At 56.4% G+C, this 23,535-nt stretch overlaps 2 protein-coding genes and 1 long non-coding RNA gene across 4 annotated transcripts; 1 reads left to right on the forward strand and 2 right to left on the reverse strand.

Annotated features, from left to right (window-relative positions):
* Positions 1-1,551: 1,551 nt before the first annotated feature.
* Positions 1,552-6,479, reverse strand: C1QTNF12 (C1q and TNF related 12). The gene is made up of 8 exons (XM_038537579.1): positions 5,809-6,479; positions 3,471-3,587; positions 3,280-3,391; positions 3,036-3,187; positions 2,478-2,586; positions 2,208-2,298; positions 1,940-2,018; positions 1,552-1,748 (listed from the first exon to the last, which is right to left on the reverse strand). The coding sequence occupies exons 1-8, from the start codon at positions 6,325-6,327 to the stop codon at positions 1,650-1,652; spliced, it is 1,278 nt and encodes a 425-aa protein (XP_038393507.1). The 5' UTR covers positions 6,328-6,479; the 3' UTR covers positions 1,552-1,649.
* LOC119871889 lies at positions 1,604-8,546 on the forward strand. Its single transcript, XR_005359778.1, has 3 exons — positions 1,604-1,695; positions 2,488-2,697; positions 8,414-8,546. It is a non-coding gene; the product is annotated as an uncharacterized LOC119871889 (long non-coding RNA).
* On the reverse strand, positions 8,382-23,485 carry UBE2J2 (ubiquitin conjugating enzyme E2 J2). 2 transcript variants are annotated; one of them, XM_038537580.1, is made up of 7 exons: positions 23,324-23,485; positions 19,054-19,184; positions 16,511-16,551; positions 11,618-11,720; positions 11,401-11,539; positions 10,987-11,067; positions 8,382-10,460 (listed from the first exon to the last, which is right to left on the reverse strand). In XM_038537580.1, exons 2-7 carry the CDS (start codon positions 19,182-19,184, stop codon positions 10,176-10,178), a joined length of 780 nt encoding a protein of 259 aa, XP_038393508.1. In that variant the 5' UTR covers positions 23,324-23,485; the 3' UTR covers positions 8,382-10,175. The 2 variants fall into 2 exon arrangements, with proteins under 2 accessions (XP_038393508.1, XP_038393509.1); XM_038537581.1 differs by lacking the exon at positions 23,324-23,485 and adding an exon at positions 23,044-23,197.
* Between the last annotated feature and the right edge of the window lie 50 nt (positions 23,486-23,535).

The raw sequence follows: 23,535 nt of genomic DNA on the forward strand, positions 1-23,535 counted from the left end.
ACAGACCTGGAGGCAGGCGCAGTCAGGCGCCAGGACGAGCCCTGGCCACGCGCCCACCGTGGGCTTCCCAGGGCTGGCCTGCTCCATCCTTCTTGTCCCAGCCTCTCATCTGTCATCTCCTGTCACTCTCTGTGGGCCCTGGGCCCCATCCCTGGGTCTGGGTCTCCATCTCTGTCATCACAGCCCCCACAGCAGGTCTGGATCTAGTGAGACCTGCCCCCTCCTGGGCCTGACCAGGTAGAGGACTGGCTGGTGTTGAAGGACTGCAGGGAGCCCTCGGGCACAGCTGAGAATCTGCTGGGTGCTGGCCATCATGTCTCAGCATTCCCACCCCCTGTACCCTGGGGGAGCCTGTCTTCCGCTCTCTACAGGGTCTCAGGCATGGCCAGTGCCCACAGTCAAGCCCAGCACAGGGCCTCAAGGATGGGAAGGGGGGCCAGTGTCCCCTCCCAAGTTTCTGCCTCCCCTGTGCACATGTCCTCTCCCAACACACAGAAAGGCCCCCCGTGCCCCTGCCCCCCAAGCTGCCAGAATATCCCCACTCAGCATCCCCCCCTCCCCCTGCCCCTGACGCCACCCTGGGGCGACCAGGGAGAGAGGTGAGGACGGGTCATCGGCCAAGCCCGTGGTTGCCGCCAGCCCGGCACCAGTGCTCTCCTGCCTCATTACTCAGCGGGCTGCAGGGAGGGTCCCTCCCGGGCAAGTGCTCCCCCCAGTCCCGCTCCCCCAGGGCCTTCAGAGTCCCCAAGGGGCAGGGCTGGCCCTCAGCCTCTAATAGCTTCCTGCCCTGCTTCCCGTCTGGAGCATGTAGGCAGGCCCCAGAGCCCAGGCCCTCCCCCTGCCCCTGCCCCTGCCCCTGCCCAGCCCTGCTCAGCCTTGGAAAGGGGGCTTCAGGCCCTGCTGCTGCAGAGCCAGGCCCCACCCCCAGCCCCCAGGCATCTGCCGAGGGCCCAGGTGCCAACCCAAGATGGTATCTCGGCAGCTCTGCAGAGGCCCGGACATCCCAACACCAATTTACATTCTTTGGTCTGGGTTTGCTGGAGCCAAAACAGGGTGGGGGTTGGGGGCTCCAAGTACACACAGAACCTGCAGGCCGGACTCGGTCACCCCGCCTGGGGTCTGCGGCTGCCCGGTGTGGCAGCCACCAAGGTGAAGCGGGGTGCGGTAAGGTGCCCTCCCAGCCTAGGAGCGGACAGCCCCGGGCCCTGCCCCACTCATGAGCACTCAGCTCAGCTGGGGGTGGGCAGGAACGCCTTCTGGGTCACATGTGGCATTGGCAGCCTGCACACCCCCCCCCGGGACAAGGCCTTCCCAAGAGCTCCCCACCTTGCCCTCTGCACCCCAGACAGGCACAGAATGGGGTGTCTGGCCGCCATCTGACTCACCAACCTTGAGGACTTCCAGTGCCCCAGGATGAGAGACTCTGGGCCCCTGGCCCCACAGGTGTCATAGGCTGCTGCCCTCAAGACTGGACATGAGGCCACTAGTCCTTCCAGGGCCATACCCCCACCCCACCCCTATGATGACACAGTGACTAGGTGACAGGGGGGCTGAAAGCTCTTTATTGCTGTGAGCATAGGTTTAACAGTCAACACAGTAAACAGTGGGGACAGGAGGGACAGTCACACTTCCAGCCCCTGGCATGGCCCTCACGTGCCCAGGAGAAGGCCGGAGAAGCTGGAGCCACTCTGGATGGTGAGGCTTGTCCCGGAGCCATTGTCCACAAAGACGGAGGCATACTGTCCAGCCTGTAGACACCCCACATTGGACATCACCACCCACAGTCCCCACCTGCCCAGGGGGCAGCATCTGGACGAATGAAGCTCGAGCCCCACCAGGCAGCAGCCACCCCCAGGGTCTATCCACTCTGCACTGGGCAGTGCAGGCCCGAGACTCCAGTCCTAGGAGCTCTGCTCAGCAACCCAGCCCACGGCCTCACCTGCAGCTGCAGCAGCCCCTCCACATGCAGGGTGAAGACCCTGGCACGGCTCTCCAGGCCTGAGATGGCCACCAGGGACCTGGAGACAGTGCCCCAGGGTAGGGGTGAGGGTACCGCTGCCTGTGAGGCCAGGACCCCACCAGGTTCACAGGCAGCTCTGTGTTTGGAGTAGCCCCTTCCCTGTCTACGGGTGGGACAGTCCAGCCCTGGGCACCACCCCTGCAGCCCCCATAGCATCAAGGATGCCCCCAAGGAAGACAAGACTCACGCGTGTCGGTGACAGAGGGACTCGATGCAGACGAGCACCCGTACTGTGTCCCGAGCCCGCAGTCGCATCCTGCCCTGCATCTCCCTGTGGTCTGTGGAGACAGGCCTAGCCTGCAGCAGCCCCCAGGGAGCACAGAGCAGAGGGGGCAGGGGCCAGGCCCTGGGGCACACCACCAAGTACAGGCCCAGGAGCAGCTGAAGGCTGTGAGCAGGTGGGCCCCAAGCAATCCCCCCCAGTGGGATCTGCAAGGGGACCCAGGCCCCCACTCACCCACATGCAGGCTGGCAGAAAACTGGAAGATGGCAGTCATTGGAGCTGTGAACCGGCCGGAGGCCAGGCTCAAGCCAGACCCCCGCAGGAAGGCGCCCTGGGCAGCGGGCTGGAGGGATAGCAGGTGAACAGCCGGCTACAGGGCCTGGGCCCTCATCTCGCACATCCACCCTGGGGGAGGCGTCTGTGACCAACAGCCGCCACCCCAAGCAGACCCCAGGTGGGCAGGACAAGGGCAGAGGGTCACGGGCTCCTGGCCCTAAGGGATGGATGAACCCTCCAGAGCCCTCACCAGAGAGGGCATCCTGGCTCCTGAGCACCTTGCACCCCATCTATATTTGTGGCACACAGGACCTGCTAACCCTGACCCAGATGACCTCCCCCAGGTGCCCCCTGTGTGTCTGTGCTGGGTGGCCACCCCAGGCCAACTGTGAACCCTGCCCAGCAGTGGGGAGCCTACTCAGCACCTTGCCCACTCCCACTTCCCCTGCTGGCAGGTGAGGAGGGCCTCCAGCAGACGCCCCCAGGACACCAGGGCTCATCCCCACGCCCACTCACGGCCTGGAAGCCATGCAGTTCTACCAGCGTCTTCTCCTCCACCACCATGGGGCCCTTCAGTACACAGTGGAAGGCCTCTGCCACCAGCTGCCGACCTGTCCCCTCGGGCAGCAATGAGCCCAACAGCCCCAAGAACCGGCGCTCGGTAGCCTCTGGTGGGGGAAAGGGTGAGGACAGCATCTTGGGACCAGGGTGGAATCACCCCCAAGGCCTAGGCGGCAAGAGTCTGGGACAGGGGTCTCACCTTTCAGCATCTCCTGAAACTCTCGCAGCAGGGCCTCCTGGGTGATTGCAGCCCCGGGAGGTCCTGGGGGCCCCGGGGGCCCGGGGGGCCCGGGGGGTCCAGAGAGACCTCGCTGGAGGGAGGCAGGAGGAAGTGAGGGCCCCAGTGGGACCACAGCCACCCCTACCCTGGGTGCAGACCCTGGGGCTCACCGACTTCTGGTCCCGGCCCCGGCACCGTTTCTTTGAGGCCACGTCATCTGGCCGCCGGACGAAGTTCAGCCATGTCATGTGTGCATCTGAGAACTCAGACCCCAGGGCCTCAGGTGGCTGCAGGAACAGGGGACAGGGGACAGGGCTAGTGTTCCGGCTACTGGGCCCCGATGAGCCCTGCCCTACTGCCCTCAGCGGAGAGTGGGGAACCTCAGGGCCCAGGCAGGACTTAGAACACTCACAAGAAACATGGCAACAGGGCACTGCAGGCTACCCCTGGGGACCAAGACCAGGACACACAGGGCAAGGGCTTAGGTCCTTTGTGGAAGCCAGGACCTGCCATCCAAGGACCTTGGTTTGGGTTCTGTATTGGAGCGACCATGTCCCCTCCCACCACGCTGAGTTCCCGAGCAGACAGGCACACCCATGCACACCGGGGGCAACCCCGCAAGTCCCAACAGGGACCTGCCCTGGCTGGGGGCACAGTAAAGAGCAGAAGCAAGTTTCCTGGGAGGCTTCTCAAGAGCCTCAGAGACACCCAAGCCGGGGAGAGGAGAGACCCAGGCCCGGCTTTGTGCTGGGCATCAGGTGTGAGAGCTGGCAGCCTTGGCCCTCCCGCCAGCCCTGCTCCTCAGGCCGCAGGGAGGGCCCCTGGCTGGGAGGGGCAGAGCAAGCTGCCCAATACCATGTCCCCCTCCACCCTTCAATCACCCTCTCCTCGGCCCAGTTTCTGCCTAGAGCTGGCAGGACAGGCAGGAGCACCCTAAACCCCAAAGTCAAAGGAGAACCTCACCCTAAGGAAGGGGGCATGGGCTGGGGACAATCTGCCTTCTCTGAGGAAGGCTGCAGGCCAGGCTCCCACAGGACACTCACAAAACGGCTGAGAGAGCCACCAGCACGGCCGCCCTCAGAGAGCTGTCCCGGCAGGGCGGACTGAGAGGCCCCGACTCAGGGGTCCAGCCTGGCAGTCAGCCCTCAATCCCTCCCACAGTACGAGCCAGGTTTCTAGGACGGCCGGGGCTTCCCAGTATACCCCCAGACAGGCCTCTATCCCAGGGTGGGGTGTGGGAGGGGCAGGCAGGGGGGGTGCCTCCCAACCCTGATCTGGGCCCCACCCAGAGAGGAGAGAGAAGCCAAGAACGTTTGAATATCCCGGCTCCTCACATATCTGATACCTGCCTGACCCCCTGCCTGCCATCCACCCCGGCCACGAATGAGGAACGCAGGAGCCTTAACAGACAAGTCCATTAGTGGTCTAGGAGCCAAGGGCCACAGGTGCAAGGGCAGGTCGGAGATGAGCCCACAGCTAGCAGGAAGAACAGGACTCCCGGTGTCGGGGCACATGTCCTATGGCAGCCCCCCGCCCCCCCACCCCACGGACACCAGGGGTCCCAGTGTCTGGAGCACATGTCACAGTGCAGTCCCCGGCCCCCCCTTCCCCCCACCGCATGAAACCACTCCTGGAATAGAGATTTGCCTGCTTGTCCCCAGACTAACCGATGCCTGCCCCCAGAAGCTGCTAGTAGCCCACTTGGCTCTGGCTGGCCCAAAGACTCCCTCTCCTCAGCCTGCCCATCTGGAAAATGGGGCCTCAGGCTCCAACGGGCGCGTGGGCTGAGAGCAGCCAGGCTGGCCGCCACAGAGACGCCCTTAGGAGGTGGGAGGCCAGGATCAAAGGCGTGAGGGCCTAGGGGGTGGGGGACCTGCCTCAGCATCTGCCTCTCCCTTTCCAGGCCTCGGCTCCCAGGTGGGCAGCTGCACGAAGCCACCAGGCCTGTGCTTCTGGGGTTGGCTCCAAGACCTACTCTGGAGAGACTTGGCTCGAGAGGGTGGAGGGGAACCCAGGGGCAGACTGAGGCCAGAGACCATCTGGGGTGCTCACTACACAGTGGCAGTCAGGGCAAGGACCTCCAGGAAGCACAGAGTCCAGGCTAACCTCGGCCTCTCAGGCCACTCAAGTTGAGGGGTATCTGGATCCCCAACAAGGGTCTAGAGCTCCCCCCACCCATTCCTGAATTAGCAGCTACACGGAATGGCAGCAGACTGCTAGAAGCAGGTAGGACCTGGAGCTTCAGAGGGTTCAGTGCAGCCCCTCTGGGAAGGCCTCCTTCCCCCTCCCCTTCCCCTAGCTAGGGGTGTGGGGGGCACCCAGTGGCTGCTCCAAGACCAGCTGCTGCAAATCCTGCCCAAAGCCCCACTCCACCAAGACAGGATGGAGAGACCTGGAGAGCCAGACAGGGCAGAGACTGCAAGTAGGGGGACAGCTGAGAACCAGGGGCCCCCTGAAGCCTACAAGTGCATGCACACCCGTACCCACATGCAACCAGCCCGCACGTACCTTGGGGGAGCCCAGCAGCCCCTCGCGGTTGGATGTGGTGGCGGTGGGCTCAGTGCGCTGGCTGGGCTGCCGTGGCCTCTTGGGTTCCCGCCGCGCCCCAACACCCCCAAAGAGCATAAGCTGCAGCCAGAGGAGGGCCACGACAGCGGCTGCGCAAACCCAGTGCATGGCGCCTGGTGGCTCCAGACCTTGGTGGTGGCTCAGCGCTGTGAGGAGGGACACCCAGGTGTGCTCATGGGGGCGGCAGTGCAGCTGGCACTCAAAGCCCACATGCGGGGACTCGAGCCCAGGGGCCGCCTGGCTTCCCCCGCTGCATGTGCAGGCAGGGCGAACACCACGATGGGCAGACGACACGGGACACAGCAGGTGAAGACGTGCTCCTGCTCCAGAGGGCCAAAGGGCCAGAGGGCCAGGGCCGCTGCCGCCGCCTCCCCTCACACGCAGTGCCCTGGCTGCCCGAGAGCGCGCTGCGAGATAAACCCTCCCCTCCTCCCCAAAGCTCCAAGGGGGAGGGCTCATGCTCTGCTGATCTGCCAGCCTGGGGGCGTGGACGGGGTGTCAGGCTGCTTCAGGGGCTGCACCTCCCCCAGGCACTCCCTACTTTCGGAAACAGCTCCCACCCTTCCCCAGGAGGGTCATCTCACCCTGTAAACTGTTAAGGCGAATTCACTCCACCCGTCTCCCAGCTAAGCTCCTGGCACCTCACATCCAACCCCTTCAGGGTGGTGGCCCAGGCAGCCCAAGGGTAGTGACAAACTCCCATGGGACCAACAGCCCCAGCTGCCCTTCCTATGTATGACCTACCTCACTCGGGGTCCCCTCCCTCTGACACAGGTCCCCCCGACCCCACCCCCAGGCCCTGGTGATGCCTAGAGGCCAATTCAGACCCAGCTCCTGAGAAAGGCAGGACCCAGGAAGCAGGACAGCTGACCTACTGGTCTCCCAGCCTTGCCCTGGCCTAGGTGACCCTGGGCACTGGCTCTCCACTAGGGGCAAGCATGGCTACCCAGGGGAAGGACTGACCCTGTAGAAAGGAATGGTGGGTGGCCTGGCCAAAGTTGCTGGAGTCCTCCTCTCCCCTTTTCTTGGGGCACAAAAGAAACGCTGGGGAGTGCCCTCACCTAGCCAGGCCTCTTGGCTTCCTGCTATCCTGAGCCAGCAGGGGAAAGGGAGAGGAGTCCCCAGGCCTTGAGCTCTGGAGCTCAGCACAAGGGTGAGCCCTGCCTGGGTAGCTGTTTCCAGCCCGAGGAGAGGGAGCACAAGATTCCCCCCAGCTGGACCTGAGAAACAGTGAGCGGGTCCCAGGAAGAGTTAGGGCCTTCCTTAACCACCTCCACACTGCAGGCAACAGGATGGCCGGGGCCAGCTCAAGCCAACAAAGCCTGGCAGACTCATTGGCCACATGGCAGGGGCCCAAGTGGGCCCACAGCTGCCCCTCGGCAGATGAGACTTGGAATGGCCAAGGCTAGCCCCCGTGGGAGCCACTGCTCGCAGTCTAGCCTAGAGGAAGGCAGAGCACACTGGTCCTGGTGGCAGTGTAAGGGTCCCCTGGGCACTCTTCAATTTCCAGATGTCTGCTAGGAATGATGAAAGCAGACCCCAGCCCCAGACCACGTCCACAGTTGGCAAGTAGAGGCAGAGCTGCCCCACAGACAAGCCTGGTGGGAAGATGTGAGGAGTGTGTCTCCAGGGTCAGGGAGAGGTGGTCACCTCACAGGCCAGTGATGGTGAACCCTGCACTTGCTGTTGAAGCCTTGGCCCTTCTGGGTGTCCAGCTGGTAAGCCAGCTCTCAACGCCTGGGTCGTGAAGGGTGCCACAATGCAGAGGACCCACTTTTGCCCTGCCCGCCTGGAAGCCTAAATATGACCTGCACGCCCAAACCCTGCTCACCCCAGCCACCTGGACAATAAGCAGGAAGCAGGAGCCAGTCCCCTGGCCCATTGGTTCCTGAGTCTCAGTCCATGCTTTGCAGGGGATGCTGCCCCCCCGGGGCTCAGCGTCAGTGGCCCCTCCCCGACATCCCATGGGTCCTCCTGGGGCCCAGCACCGTGAGCACAGGAGCTGCTTGGAAACCACCAAGGAGACCCTGTTCTCCAGTGCTCCCCACCCTGCTGTTGCAGATACCAACTGGCCCTGAGGAGGGTTCAAGGCAGCGGCCGGTCCTCCATACCCACAGCCACAACCCAGGGCATCATTCCCACAGCAGCCTGCCCCCATGATGCCCCGGGCACAGAGGGGGCCACTGCAGGCTCAGACCCAGACCACACAGCTGCATTTGCACCTTCAGGTCTCAGACTTGAGCCTGGGGAAGCTTCGTGGGGCAGAAATGCTGTGGAGACCCTTGGCCAAGACCATGTCCCATGCCTCCAGGACTGCTTCTCCTGGGTCCATGCAGCATCAGTTTCAGCAGAGGCCTGCATCCAGGGGTTCACCTGGGCCAACTACTGGGGCACACATGTTCCACGGGTGGTGGCGGCCTGAGGAGGCCCAACTGCCCTCCACCAGGAACCCCTCCAGGGACAGCAGTGGGGACATCATGGGGTCAGACATACAGACCCAAACAACAAGCTCATTTAACTTTTTTTCACTTTTATTTATTTTAAGCAATCTCTACACCCAACGTGGGGCTCAAACCCACAACCACGAGATGAAGAGTCGCCTGCTCTTCCAACTGGGCCAGCCAGGCACCCCAAGGTCATCTTTTACCTCGGGTCACTTCAGATAGCACGCCACCTTGGACACTGGGTGAATGCTCTGTACAGCACGGATCTATTTCTACCGCTGACAAAGAGTTTTTAATAGTTGAGATTTCACATACGGCGAGAAAACCCACATTAAGTAAAATATTTGCTAAGTAATCTGCCTCTTGAAAACCGCAGGAAACACTAAGTGTTTGGGTCAGATACCAGCTGTGGACTGAGGCAAGGCCTGGACCAGCACGGCAGTGTGGCACTGCCCCAGGGCCCACAGCTCATCACGAGGCGCCTCCACACTGCACAGTAGCTCCAGCCCGTCACAGGCCATGCTGCTGGCCAGCCCACAGGCTAGCCTGTCAACCGCCTGAGACGGACATGGGTTTCCAATAGAGACAAAGCACAGCATTCAGGAACAAAGATATAATGGAAGATGTTGTTCACAAGAGTGAGTTAAATACACACAGTGGTAAATTATAGAGCAATTTTAAATAAACTGATCAAAAACCAAAGAATGTTGAAGACGTACAAGTGCATGGCTGCACTTGAAGCCCTATGGCCCTGGAGTGAGATCAGAGCACCTCAGCCTGGGACTCGCACACACACCACTTTCAAATGATGTGCAAGTGAAATCATCAGCCAGGTGCTTGATGGGAGCCGTATACAGCCCACCGGCCCGTCACTTCCTGTGATGCCCGAGCCGTGTGGGGTCTTCTAGGGAAGAGCCCATACTGGACATGGATGGATCAGCTGTGAAAAGGAACGTGTGAGCCCATCTACAGGGTGAACCACAGATCTGGACCAAGGGTGAGGGAGCCCCAAGGTGCACAGAACCTGCCTGTCAGGTGCTGACCCCCCACAGGGCTGCCGGGACCTTCCTGTGGGCATGAAGGGCATCCGCCTACAGCATCTGGGAAGCCAGAGGTGGCAGTGGGGACCCTGCCTGGCAGGGCTGTGGAGGGAAGTGGGGGGAGGGAAAACCACCTCAGGATCACACAGGACAAGGTGGCTCTTCAGGGGAAGGATGCCACCTTGTGGCCAGCCAGCAAGCAGATGCTGAACTTCAACCTCAGCAAAATGAAGAACCACGTTCCTAGGAGGGACCGCTTCTTCCCAAGCGGACACAAGCACATTTCAAATGCTGAGGCTGAACACCACATCTCCCGGACCCCGCCTGTGTCTGTCCTTGGCCCCCCTTGGGCCCCATGGCGGGCCCCCTGTCCCTGCCAACTGGGTGCAGCTGTGGGAACTGCCCCTGCCTGGTGAGCCAGGGCTCCAGTGGACCAAGAATGCACGCAGAATATGTGATAATCGAGTTTTGTATTTGTAAGTGACCAAATCTAATAAAATGAAAAACAGGTTTACTAAAACAGGTCCAAAAGACGATACAGGAGATAAGCTATAAAACCAAAGCGTGAAGCCCCTCCTCGACACCCAAGCTCCATGGTCCCCAACAGACCCCAGAGCGAGGTCAGGGAGCTGAGGATCTTGCATCTCCTCTAAATCCAAATTACACACTTTGGTTTTGTTTTCCTTTTCAAGGTTTTTAAAAAGCTAACCCCAGGAGTCAGGCAGGTCCACCCTGCGCTCGGCGGCACGTCCAGCCAGCCCATGGCAAGCTTGGGCCCAGTGTCCCTCGTTTTTGATCACTTCTGCTGGCCACGGCATATGGCTCACTCCTGCGCTATGCTTCTCAGCACATACTTGACCGTGTAGGCAAAGGCTGCAAACCCAACTATAACAAACAAGTTCGCCAGGGCGCCGCCCAGGAGTCCGTGGTGCCGGTTGGCCTGCTGGAGCCCTGCAAGGTGCGGCCCAGCCCCTGGTGCATGCCCATTGAGGAGCTGAAGCCCATTCTGACCATGGTGTGTTTCCCCATCTGGAACCACATCTGGTAAGGGGAGAGCCTGGGGTCGGCTACTGAGTTCGTCTTGGGCTTTCTGTTTTTGTTTGATTTCCTAAAATAAAAACAGAGAAACAGGGATTGGTCTAAACTAACAAGTTCCTTCAGGACTAGGAAGAGTCCCAAGATCCACCAGGAGCATGTGCTCAATCCCAACAGCCACTCTCAGAGGTGGGGACTGCTGCTTGTACAGAGACTTGTCACAATCACCAAACCTGCACCTCCCCGGCCCTTGACAGAGTGGGCCCAAGTGACATGGGATCACCATGGCTTGCACCTTAGGGCAGCCCCCTGGCCCCAGACCAAGAGCAGGGTCCATGCCAGTCCCCCATGGCATGCAGTCCACCTGAGGCGCTCCAGGCCCTGACATCCAAGTCCTCCCAGCCCCTGAGCACCTTGAGGAGGGGCCTAGGCTGCCCACACCAGTCAGCCCCACACACATGCATATGGGCACAGGTGCACTCTGTGCTGAGCATCTGCAGCACAGGGACACACAAGAGCACTGTCTTCTCTCTGGAAGATTTGAATCTGAAAGTGCTTCCAACAAGGAGGGAGCAAGACTGCTCGCTTCTGTTCCTTACCTCCACGACTTCAGGGAATAATTCACAAAAAACTTTGTCTTTCAAATTAAATGTTAAACTTTGTGCAGCCAGTTGTCTTTTCTAGGAAAAAAGAGAATAGAAATATCAGCCCAAAAACTAATTTCAATTCTTCTGAATCCTAAAGACTATTTTATCCTCAAAAGCTGCTATCCTATCGTTGAGAGCACTCAATAAGCTTTCTCTTCACAACAAACTAATTTAGTCTTATTAAGGCTTATCTTACCAGTACCATCAATTAATAACATTAGACTTGATTCCTACTTAAACACTGGGGAAATAAAAACCAGTTCACAAGGACTGCCTGCCCCTCCCAAGACCCCAGAGGAAGCTCGGCCCACCCTTCCCACTGCTGAAAGGAACTGCCAACATGCAACCATGCTCTCCAGCCCTCACCGTGAAGTCCGACGTCTCTATGCTGCCCAGGGTGGGGCCTTTCTCCACCATGAAGCTAAGGAGCCCAGTCAGTATGGTGGAGACAGACCAGGCAGGGTTCCACGTGTCTGGATGGAAATCCGTGATGGAAAGACACAGCCTGAAAAAGAGGGACCCACTCAATATAGCACACCCCCAGCCTGACCACACTCACACTTGAGAAGCAGAAATGCCTTACCTCGTATTGCACTTAAATCTTCCATTGGGCGTTATCATATAAATACTAGGAGGTTTAAAAGGAAATTCTCTGGGAAAAACTAGTTTTCCGTGGTAATAGCCACCTGTATCAAAACAGAGAAGGAGCCTTGTTACAGTCCAAAGCACAACTCCTGTAGGGGCAAACCCCTTGCACTTAGCCCCATTCCAGCCTCCAGGCTAGCGTCCCACCCCACATGGTCTCCCCTATCTCTGTGCCCACCTGCTAGCCACCAGGAACACAAGAGTCTTGCTGAAGGTCTCACTGGGGGCTCATGACCACAAATTAGGAGTGGCCCTTGCCCTGCATGACTAATGCTCAACCATCCTGTGCCCTCTCACTGAGAGTAGAACATCAGAAGAGAAGCTGCACCAGGTCCCTTGCTGGCCCCCTCCTGCCCTCCTCTACAGCATGTCAGCTGAGGTCACCCCTCTTCAGACCCGCTCTCTCCTGCACTACTCATTTCTTCTCCTCCACCAAACTACATCCAGCAGCTAGCAAAACTGCTATCATTTCTCCCACTTTAAATAAACCAAAAAACAAAACTCTGACTGCCACTCCCACCAACTCCAGACAGTTGCTCACTCTCCTTTATGGAACATCCCTGGAGAATCTTGTCCAAGTCTGCCCTGACAAGCTCTTCCTCCCACCCTGGTCCTCAACCCTGACATTGACATCAGCAGACCTCCCCACTGTGGCATTCCTGGCCCTGTCTCCTTGAGCCCCACCCTGGCATGGTGCCATCCCCATCCTACCCCCCTAAGTGCTGGCCACTGACTGGCTCCTCCGGTGCTCCCCCTGACCACTCCCACTTCTGGGTTCTCACAGCCTCCCGTGACACGGGGGTACAACCCACGGATGGACCAAGAGAGAACACTGCCCAGATAGGTCCAAGACAGAATTTCACTTATTTCCCCTCAAACAGCAACTCTACCCTCTTAGCCATTCAGACTAAAATCTAGGAGGCCTCATTGCCACCCCAGCTCCCTGCCAGTCTCCACCACCATTTCACACCTAACTCCATCAGCAAATCCTGTTGGCCGCACCTTCAACACTTTGGGAGACCTTGCTAATCTCACGGCCTTCACTCCTACCCGCTCACCTCCCACTCCTGCTGTCCTGAACCTACCTGAAGCCTCACACCCTCCTCTCAGGGCTGCACTGGGAGCCTGCTGGATATGCAGACCTTTGGGCAGACCACAGGCAGGCTAAGTGGAACACACACTGACAGGATACCCAGCGACATGTGCATATGCATGACTGCTCAGTGAGGCTTCACGAGCTGCCTTGACCTCCACCTGGGCTCCCTGCTGTCCCCTGCACCCTTGGTGTGGTCCCACCTCAAGAATTGGGACACACTAGTCCCAAAGCACCACACATCTCTGCTCCAATGCCACTCTTGGGTAGGACCACCCCACCACCTCATATGGGCTTCCCACCAGACCCCTGGCCACCTCACATGGGTACTATCTTCTACCCCAAGCTCTGCCCGTAGTGGAGGGATGACATGAGCTAGTAGTGTCCCTTGTAAGGCCAACCCAAACAGGCAGACAAGTCCACCAGTGAGTAACTAACACTATAAATGATTCTTGGGGCACACTCACTCAAAATCACAAGAAAACCCAAATTGGAAAATAATCAAGGGATACAAACAGGTGCTCTTCCCAGGAGGAAGCAGGAACAGCCAAAGTGCACTTGAACCAGTTGGCTCAGTACTACATAGGAAATGGCTGCCATGTGTAGCTCAGTGGAGGGTAGTGGAAGGCAGACACCGCCTCATTGCCTGAGTGTGAACCTGCAGGCTGCTGAGGAAACCTGCCAGGAAAAGGGAATTCTCAATACTTGCACTGACCCAGCAACTCTACCTCTTGTCATCTACTGGAAGAATGTGAGGTGAAAACCTCCCAGCGAGGGAAGGGCTCTGTGCAGGAGCCAAGCACAGGCAACCACACAGGGAGCAAATACCTCTCAGCGCAAACTGGAGAAGCAAGCACTCCTCCCCATTTAGGTGAGGACCTTCAAGGGGAGATGATGAATTCTGGGAGGATCTGTACTAGATGGGCCAGGAAGGTACATCCTAAAAGGTGAAGAGGCAAGGCAGGGGACCTGAGAGGATGGAGCCTCACCCAGAGGTCAAGTCCTCAGGGAGCACAGGGAAGCATGTCTCCCATGGCAACAACTCCCACATCCTTCCTTCCAAGTGTCCACAGAACAACGAGCACAGCCTTGGTAAAGCCCTAGGCAGAGAAACTACAGAGAGCACTATGGCCCTGGAAGGAGGCCAGGGAGAACAGTGCCCAGCATGATGCTGCATGTCAGTGCCGCACTTCCTCCACTGAACTGCTTTTGCAAATAAGGGAGTGGGGGTGGGGGGAGACCTCCATTGGCCACAGCTGTGCTGGACTGTTCCTGGTTCTCTACTCTGTTCCACTGACCTGCATTCCCACATTCCCTCCTGTCTGCTCACTGAAGCTACATAAGTCTTAAAATCAGGCAGAGAGACTCCTCCCACTTTATTCTTGTTTTAACTATTCTAGATTCTCTTCCCTTCCGTGTAAGTTTTAGAACAAAAATCTTAGAATAAGTTTGTGTATGTCTACAAAAAAAACCTTTGTTAGGACTTTGACAGAATTGTGTAAAATCTATAGATCAAGGAAGGGAGAATCTTTAGCAACACTTGTACTAGCAGGAAACTATTTCTGAGCTGTTAGGATCGGTGTGCCTGGAGCAGACCAGGAGTAACCTGGCTATGGAGTCCAGAGCAAAGACAGGGTCAGTGGACAACCAATGCGGAGTCAACCAGACATGCACAGGTAGAGGAGCCATGAGAGACTGAGAAGGAAGAGTCAGAACATCCAGAAGTCAGGGGAGCACCAAGTGAGGAGGAAGCTAGAGTCAACACCATCCAGTTCCACAGAGCCCCAGACACTGAGGTCTGAGATCTGCCCCTTGGATCCCTCTAGAATCAAAGTGGTCAGCAGAAGGCAAGGCTGCAGGCTGCAGAGTGGAGGAGGGGATGGGCAGAGACAAAGGGGAAGAATTAGGTACTGAGGTGGGCAGTGAGAGGAGGAGAGGCAGAGGAGGGGAAAGAGGAAGAGAGAAGGAGGAGCAGCAGCAGCAGGAAAAGTTCTGTCTCTGAAGGGAATCTTGAGGCAGCCTGAGGACCAGAACCAGCAGAGAAATTGAGTACCAGACACAAGGAAGCATTATGACAGCATTAGGTCTGGAAAGAGGGCACAGTGCCTCTTTCTGCAAAGTCAGGAGACCCCATGCAGGCAGGGTGTGGGTGAATGGGGTTCTCCTGCACCCCCAGCCCTGCACAGCTTCACTCCAGGCCTGCCCTCTCCTCTCCCAGCTAACTGCACCCTGTCCAGGTTCATTTCCCACAGCAACAAGCCTGGTTACAAAATTAATAAGTGTTCACTACTTATTTGGAAAATACTAAAACTACAAAAAATAAACTTAAAAATCAGGCACAGGAGATCCCTGGGTGGCTCAGTGGTTTAGCCTTCCGCCCAAGGCATAATGCTGGAGACCTGGGATCAAGTCCCATATCAGGTTTCCTGCATGGAGCCTGTTTCTCCCTCTGCCTGTGTCTCTGCCCCTCTCTCTCTGTGTCTCTCATGAATGAATAAATAAAATCTTTAAAAGAAAAAAAAAAAAAAACAGCACAATGCCCCTTGTGAGAGAGAACATGTAGTCTTAACAAGCATTTTAACATGATCTGTACAGACAGCCCTGAAGCCTGTTTTCTTTTTTTTAATTTTTATTTATTTATGATAGTCACACACACACACACACACACACACACACACACACACAGAGAGGCAGAGACATAGGCAGAGGGAGAAGCAGGCTCCATGCACCAGGAGCCCGACGTGGGATTCGATCCCGGGTCTCCAGGATCGCGCCCTGGGCCAAAGGCAGGTGCTAAACCGCTGCGCCACCCAGGGATCCCCGAAGCCTGTTTTCTGATGTATTTCTAGGAAGCTCACTTCAAGACCATGAAGCCCACGCCATGGCTGGGCATTCAGAGTCCCCAACATAATACTAACATACCCACCCTAAGACAGGCTTCTGCATCTGTTTCCCCAGAACAGGGACTCCTGCACCCAAGAAGAGTTCTCAGAAAGCTAGTGATACATATGCCAAATGTTCTCCAGCAGCTGGACTGTTTTCCAGTGAAATCTTACGCAAAACCCCCATGTCAAGGTAGATGTCACCCAAAGTGAGGACTGCGCACCTGGCCACAGCTCTGCCCTGGGCCTGCCCTGTCATGGCTCATCTCCCAACCTGGCCTACACCCTAAAGCTGGCATCAGGCTCCCTGAGGACCTCCGACTCGCTGATCTAATCCCAGGTCTACGTTGTAAGACACCAGAGGACCCTGGGTGGCATCACCAGATCAGCCTCAGCAGCAGTTAGGAGAGCAGAGGTGCCAGCTGACCCAGAGCAGATCCTGCATCCTCCCTAAGCCTCAGTACCCCATCCACAAAGGGGCCCACCACTTAGCTCAGAGGGCTCAGCAGAGTGAGTACCCAAAAAACACATCTTTTCTCTGACAATACTCATGTTGGTCTAAACAAACCCTAGGAGAAACTGGCCGCACTGTACTGCTCACCAGGCCTGTCTTCCAGCTCTGATCCCACTGAAGTCAGTAGCTGGGTCAACTCTGAGGTTCCAGAGAGCCCCTGAAGACAGCACAATGGCAACACCAAACACTTCTAGGATTTGGAGAAACACCAGGATGGATTCCAAGGAAGTCCAACCTCACTGATGCACATCCCAAATAGAGCATAATTCACAAATACAAAGGGCTTGATGGGAGAGGTATATTCAAATAGCAAATAGCCCCTTGTTCCTCTCAAAGACTTACCTTCATAAGGGGTCATCTCTGGGCCTCGGACCACATAGTGCCTGAGGGAGAGAAGAAAATCAGCTGGCTCTGGGGATGGCAAATTCTCCAAATTCTGAGTCACTTCAAGGCTGGGGTTGGTAGGATCCAGCCAAAACTAGACATTCACAAACATTCAGTAGGTGAACTTGTACTACAGATGGTTTAGCCACTTTGTAACAGAATCTTAGAAACTGTTTCTCCCAGTTTTCCCACAAAGTACTTTTGTGTCCAAGATGCAAGAAACAAATCCTCTCTAATCATTGCAGTCACCTGAAAAATTTTTGATGTTAATTTCACATACTTTCTTGAGGTGTACTTGGAAACTTGCATTCTTCATTCAGTATGCCCAAACATCATGAAGTAGGTGAAGCAGGGAGCAGCTGGTGACAGGAGGGGGGCTCTGTGTCCCCAGTCTGTCAAGGTTCTGGGAGAGCCAGGCATGACCTCAGAGCAGCTATCCTCCAGCAGGAGGAACAGGGACAGCCCATGACCATCACAGAAGTCCTCACACACAGCCCAAGCCCAGGTGGGGCCCACGTGCCTCAGACAAAAAGCAGCACCCAGACACCACTTTCCCGTGCAAATCAAGAGCTTCAGTTCTATGTCAAGAAGTGTTTGGACTTAAGGATTTTCAAACAAAACAGAAAAGCACAAAAGAGAAAGTAGAACCAACCAGAAATGCAAGACCAGACACTAACGCCTCTTCCCACAAACACCATTTTAATGCTGTGGACCATACATCACCTATCTGCTAGCTGATACATTTTACTCCAAAAACACTGCCATCCCATGTTGGCCGACCGGGAACAACTCTCAGAGCTAACCAAGCACATGACACACCCAGGAACATGGCCTTAATTTGTCACCTCCCAATTCCAGTGCCCAACTTGAGAACACTGCAAAGGGGCAGTGAGAGAGTACAGAGAGCCCAGCAGCCTGAGCATCAGAGCAAGGGATGGGCACCACTGACTCAGAGGCCATCCACAGCCTGACAGAAGAGCTTGTCCAACAGGCCTGACGTGGCTGTCCTCAGCCAGTTCTGGGGAGAGGGTCTCACCACCCCAACAGAGCCTAAATTCTTGGTGCTAAAAATAGGATTCATGCTGAAAGGAAGCCTACGTTCCTCCTGGGAGTCTGGAACACTGGGAGGTGCCAGGCAGAGGTGCCTACATGACCTGCTCCCACTGGAAATCCCGCACCCTAGGTCTCTAACAGGCTTCTCTGGTGGACAATACCTTACTTTTGTTGTCACACCAAGTCCTGTGAGTGCCCATGGGGATGGGAAGCTTGTGCCTGGTATCCTAGGGACCCTGCCCCCAGTGCCTTTTCCATTTGCTGATCTTGCTGTTTTTACACTGTACTAAATAAACCTTAGCAGCAGATCCTCCTTGTGAATGACTAAACCTGGGGACCTGAACTCATGGATAGGGAGAGGCTCCCCAGATAATGAGGATATCCCTGCATCTGCCAATCCTGTGTGTGGGGCCATGCTTGGTTTTCGTTGCTTGGGGGCAGGGAGAGTTCTGCTGTAACACTAAAGCCTCGTGCATACAAGGCCCACCTCACTTGCCATGGCTCTAAGCTGAGGGAGGTGGATCCAGAATCCCTGCACACCTGTCCAATCTGAAAAGTATTTCTTTGTAACTCAATTAAATCCATGTTCTCTGGATTTAAAAAATTAAAAATTAAAAAAATTAAAATCTTTAAAAAAAAAAACGGTTTTCTTTTTTTAGATGTGGACTCCACGCCCAATATGGGGCTTGAAGTCATGACCCTAAGATCCAGACCTGAGCTAAGATCAAGAGTCACTTAACCAACTGAGCCACTCAGGCACCCCTAAAACACACTTTTTAAGATCAAAACACAAAATACCTTTCAAACAGAAAATGCTTATTACCATTTCAGCCCTATGCTTTACTTCCCACAAAATCACCAACAAATCTCATAATGGCAGCATTTCTGTAGAAGCACATAGCCTACTAAGACCACACTTGAACACAGCCAAAGAATCACTACAAAATAAGTGTCTGTGAGGTACAGAACCTGCCATGTCAGCCCAAGGGCTGCCCAGGCTAGTGTCAGGTGCTGAAGTATTAGGACCGCTGACCCTCTGTCACAAACTCTCCAAGGCAGGAGAAACTACTTCACAGCACCAAGAGGCAAAGAGCAAGAGGAGAGTCTAGAAATGCAGTGTCCCCATCAACAACTGTGAGACCTCCAAACCCCAGAGCCTCGCCTATGGATCCCGCAGACCCAGCATCCCACCCCCACCCCAAAGGTATTCTCCATCACTCTCTCTCTCCAGCCCCAGCATGCAGGGGTTAAGGAAGACCCCATCATGGCCCAGGCTGACAGCCATTATGAACACAACCAGGGCATATCTGTAGGAATCAGTGTACTGGCATCTGGAAAAGGTTTAACACACCTTTCCCAATGCCAGGATGGGAGCACCAAGGCTACCCAACCAAGCCAGCAGAGAAACCAGGTGACAGTGTGGGGTGAATGGCAGTGCAGAGCCTTACCATTCAAGAATATTGGAAGGGAGGGGCTCAGCACAGATATAAGGTACCGGGTCCTTCTTAATTCGGAGATAGTCCTGTTTCAGCCGCTGGGTTGCTGTTGTTGGAGCTCTTTTATTGCTGTTGCTGCTCATCTATGAAAAACAAACATTTCTGTTTACAAAGAAACGAAAGACATGCCACTGCTTCCCTCACCCACAGATGGCTTCAGCAGTCCCACAACTTCTGCTTTCATTTCTGCAGCCCATCATCATGCACGGTTAATCCCAGCCACCCAGAACCCAGGCCTGCAGGTTGTCCTGACTTGCCCACCCACTCAGACGCCTGCAGGACTTGCAGATTCTCCTTTTCCGTCTGCCCTGCCACAACCTTCACTTATGTAATATCAGATGCAAAGATTAAACACACACACACACACACACAAAGCCTCATTCCTGTCCTCAAAGAACCTAAATGGAGAGAAAAACCTGATTTAAAGGGTTCTAAGTAGAGGTCTGCAGAAGCCAGCCTGGACCAGTGCTCCTGGGTGACTGGGGATCTCTCTACAACTCTGTGCAAACAAAACTTCTATACGACGGAAATTAGGATGCACCCCAAACCAACCGCCACCAAAAGCCTATTGTTAAACATTTTCCAACACATCTGCCACTGGTCAAAAGTGGATAGGAGGTACAGAGTAGCAGAGACAGGGTCTCTCTCTGAGACTGGAGAGAGGAGACGCTCAGAAGTCTGACACACATGCTGGGAAGAGGGAAAAGGAGTACCCTCCACACAGAAGGAGCTGCATCATGGGTCCAGGAAAGAGCGCTGGGCCAGTGTGTAAGGGGTCACAGAACCATAAGCAGAGATTGACAAGGCTGGCCAGGGAGGCAAGGCCAGGCAGTCAGGCAGCAGAGCAAAAAGTTTTTAGGCCCCAAGCCTTACAGGAGATCAGATTTTCTGTTAGATCACTTGGACGTGGGGCACCTGGGGGGTTCCACTGGCTAAGCGTCTAACCTTCAGCTCAGTTCATGATCCCAGGGTCCTGAGATCAAGCCCCAGGTCAGACTCCCTGCTCAGCGGGGAGTCTGCTTCTTCCTCTCCCTCTGCAACCCCTGCCAACCACTCATGCATGCACGCTCACCCATGCTTTCTCAAATAAGTTAACAAATAAAAATCTTTTTTTAAAAGGGAAGAAAAAAGATCACTTGGACAGTTCAGCGAAGGTCAAGTGGGACATGAGATGGCATAGGAGGACAGCACTGAAGGCTAAGGACCAGGAGCGAGGTCACAGCCTCACTCAGGAGGAGGAACGTGGCCTGGTTCAGGGGGCCCTGGGACACTTCAGCTATGCTCAGAGGCAGAGGGGAGGGATGGTGAGAGAGAAGATAGAGCACTGTCCCACCCTCACAGACATCAGAACAGCTCCAACTCGAACTGCTACATAAACTGAAGTTTCCCATAAGATGGCAAGGCAAAAAAGTTCTGCTGCTAAAAATAAAGTGTGAAAGTCACTGGTCTAAAATATGATAGAGACAGAGGACACGTAGGGGTACGCAGGAATGGAAAGGAGAAAGGAGCTTCCAGGCTACAGTGGTGGCAGATTGGAGCCATACCTGTCCTGCTCTCCTCCATGCTACTGACGCTGCCACTCAGCGATCTTAGCCCATCTTGCCACAGCACTGGACATCAGGGGTCAGGACCTCCACCCTGACCTCTGGCCTGCACAAACCAGAAGTGACTCCACCCCCACCTCCCACCATGATGCCTGCCTCTCCTCATCTCCACCTCGGAGCCTCTGCGTGCTCATTTCCCTAGCAACAGCCACAGCTCCCTCTGCTCCATCAGGTCAGAGGTCTGCGGACTCGTGCCCTCAGAGCACTAAACCCTTAAATGACAACCAGGACTCAGCGTGCTTACTCTACACCCCAGGGCCTGCAGAGCAGTCCTCCGCACACCACTGCCCAGCGCACTTCTTTGGGGCCCCTAAGTTTCAGAGCCTCTGTTCCCCTCCTCCTCCCGTTCCCACTCCACTTACCCTAATGCAGGGTCTCACTACTTCTCCCATTAACCATCACAACAGCCTTCCAACTGGCCTCCTAGTTTCTAGTCTCGCCCCATTTCTGTCCATCCTGTATACTTCAGTCAGATTAACTTTTTCCAGCCACAGTTCTGATCACAGCATTTCAAGATTCCCCCATAACCAAGCAAATAAACTTCAACACCTCCCCCTGCCTCTAAGCCCTCGACACAGGAGTCCCAGCTAGTCCTCCTAGTTCCCAACTCTCAAAACCCCTCCTTATCCTAACCATACAGCTGCTTCTCAACCTGGTTTCTACAGGCAGAAAAATCACTTAGGCCTTTTCTGGCCCAACTCAAAAGTGAAGTCCCTCAAAAGCCTCCCCGATTTCCCTAGTCAAATGCCTCCACCAGCCTCCTTGCTATCCAGCTCCACACCACGCAGGTGCCTGCCAGGCCCCGCAGAGATGCTGGTGAACTCACAGCAGGAACAGGCTGCGAACAGCCTGAGAAGGGAGTGCTTTCCCGCACAGTACTGCCCCCAAGCTCCTGGCCAAGCCAAGTGGGCCAGGTGGCTCACCTGGGAACAATACCTAATAACACAGCAACAACCCAAAAGCAGAACCACTACACCAGACTTGTTTAGTTTCTTTTAAATGGTCACCGTGAGGTTAACACTCTGCCATATGTAAAACAATTCAGTGGATAATTCAAATACCACTATGTTTGCACAGGCTGCATGCTTAATGAAGGTTACTGGACAGCTGCACAAAACTAAAGGGATCCTGCCTGGTCAGTCACAAACTTCTCTCTCCTTCTTACTCCCAAAGGCATGATCTTTAAAATCACATTCATGATCAACTACTCAGTTCATAAAAAAGAAAGGGCTCCCCACCGACCTCTCCTTTGCCTCACTCAGGGCCCCACAGCCTCTCCAGTCCACAGCATCTACACACACTATGAAGCAGGTCTCAAGTTCCTGCAAATCCCCACAGACAGGGCACACAGAGTAGGAGTCTGAAAGAAATAGAGTGCAGACATTTAAAACAAACAAACAGCATGAATAACCAATTTTCACATAGAGAAACTGAAAGAAAATAGCCTGAACCAACATCCCAGGGCAGGAGCCCCTTCAGCTTCCCATCGACACACTTGTCATGGGTCCAGCATCCATTCACCCTGCTCCTTTTCTCTCCACACATCTCTCCTTCTCCATGTAAGCGTAACTCAGTGACAGTGTGGCAAGAGACCTTGGCCTGACCAGTCACCAGGGCACGTGACACACTCAAGCCCACGACTTTCACGGAAGTTTCTCCTTTCTCCACCAGGATTGCTTCACAGTCTGGACAGACTCCCGGGGCTGATGGAGGCGTCCCCATCACCATTGGTGCACCTGCCTGAGCAGGGAGCTGCCACAGAGGTCAACACCTCCAAACAGTGCCGATGACCAACTGCAAGTCCTAGGCACCATGATCCGACCCTGCCTGACGGACACCGCAGGTTTTTCAACGAGGCCTCTTTCTACCAAAGCTAGACTACACCAAGTTCCCCTCACTGGGAATGGAAAGAGCAGCCCGCTCCTCTGCCGGGGGAGTTCCTGTGCACCTACCAGCGCTACTCCCCCCAGGCTGCGGCACTGCCTCTCTACCAGCTCTACGCCAGGCCTGAAAGAGGCCGGGGACCACAGTGGGATTAAATACAGACCAGCTAGTGGTACCGGCTGGAAAAAGAGCTAGAAGTGCACATGTGGCCGGACGTGGAGAGGGTGCAAGCGCCCTCAGTGCTGGAGCGCGGCCCGGGGCCCAAGCGGGGCCACCGACTGCGGCTTCCCACCCCAACCACCTGAATCTTCTATCGGCTGTTGGCCCAACAGGCCTCGCCCCGGGCACACTCACACCTGCCGGGATTCAGGGAACGAGCCGCCGGGCCTGAGGCGGCGGCGGGCTCAGGAGCAGCGCCCCCCCCCCCCCCCCGACTCCGAGGACATTTACACACCAAGATCTACGCCGGCTCGTCCTGGAGGTGCCCGCAAGCGCGCCACTAGCCCGAGGCCTCTCCGCAGGAGCCCCAGCCGCGGGGCCAACCTCACCCCCACGCTGGCCGGAGGAGCACCCCGGCCCGGAGCCCCGGGCGCCCCGCCGTAACCGACCTCCGGTTCCGCGCACGGAGGCTCCAGGCCAGGGCCGCTCGAGCGGCGGGGCGGGCGGAGACGAGCCTGGCAGCGGCCCCGTGCCCTCCGCGCGAACCGGCTCTGGCGGGGCGGGCGCGCGCTCACCTCTCCCCGTCGCCGCGCGTGGGCCGCCGCCGCGCTCAGGCTCGCCGTGGTCGAGGCCGGAGCAGGGAAGGAAGAGCCTCACCGCGCCGGGACCGAGGCCACCGCACCACCGCAGCGCCGCCACCGCCTCAGCTTGCAAGATGGCCGTTCCCCGGGCGGGGGAGGCTGAGCCCCGCTTCCGATTCCGGTGCGCCGCGCTCGGGGGCGGCCGC

This window comes from Canis lupus, chromosome 5 (genome assembly GCF_011100685.1).
Source record: "Canis lupus familiaris isolate Mischka breed German Shepherd chromosome 5, alternate assembly UU_Cfam_GSD_1.0, whole genome shotgun sequence".
Taxonomy (NCBI): domain Eukaryota; kingdom Metazoa; phylum Chordata; class Mammalia; order Carnivora; family Canidae; genus Canis; species Canis lupus.

Excerpts from the sequence above, each read along its gene's own strand:
- C1QTNF12 (XM_038537579.1), bottom strand. The coding sequence starts at position 6,327 with ATGAGCCCTCCCCCTTGGAGCTTTGGGGAGGAGGGGAGGGTTTATCTC. Across the intron at positions 2,019-2,207 it reads TCCCTCTGTCACCGACACGC|GTCCCTGGTGGCCATCTCAG; the intron begins GTGAGTCTTGTC and ends CACTGTCTCCAG. Across the intron at positions 1,749-1,939 it reads AGGGGCTGCTGCAGCTGCAG|GCTGGACAGTATGCCTCCGT; the intron begins GTGAGGCCGTGG and ends GGGTGTCTACAG.
- UBE2J2 (XM_038537580.1), bottom strand. The coding sequence starts at position 19,184 with ATGAGCAGCAACAGCAATAAAAGAGCTCCAACAACAGCAACCCAGCGG. Across the intron at positions 11,721-16,510 it reads AGAGATGACCCCTTATGAAG|GTGGCTATTACCACGGAAAA; the intron begins GTAAGTCTTTGA and ends GTTTTGATACAG. Across the intron at positions 11,540-11,617 it reads AGATTTAAGTGCAATACGAG|GCTGTGTCTTTCCATCACGG; the intron begins GTAAGGCATTTC and ends CCTCTTTTTCAG.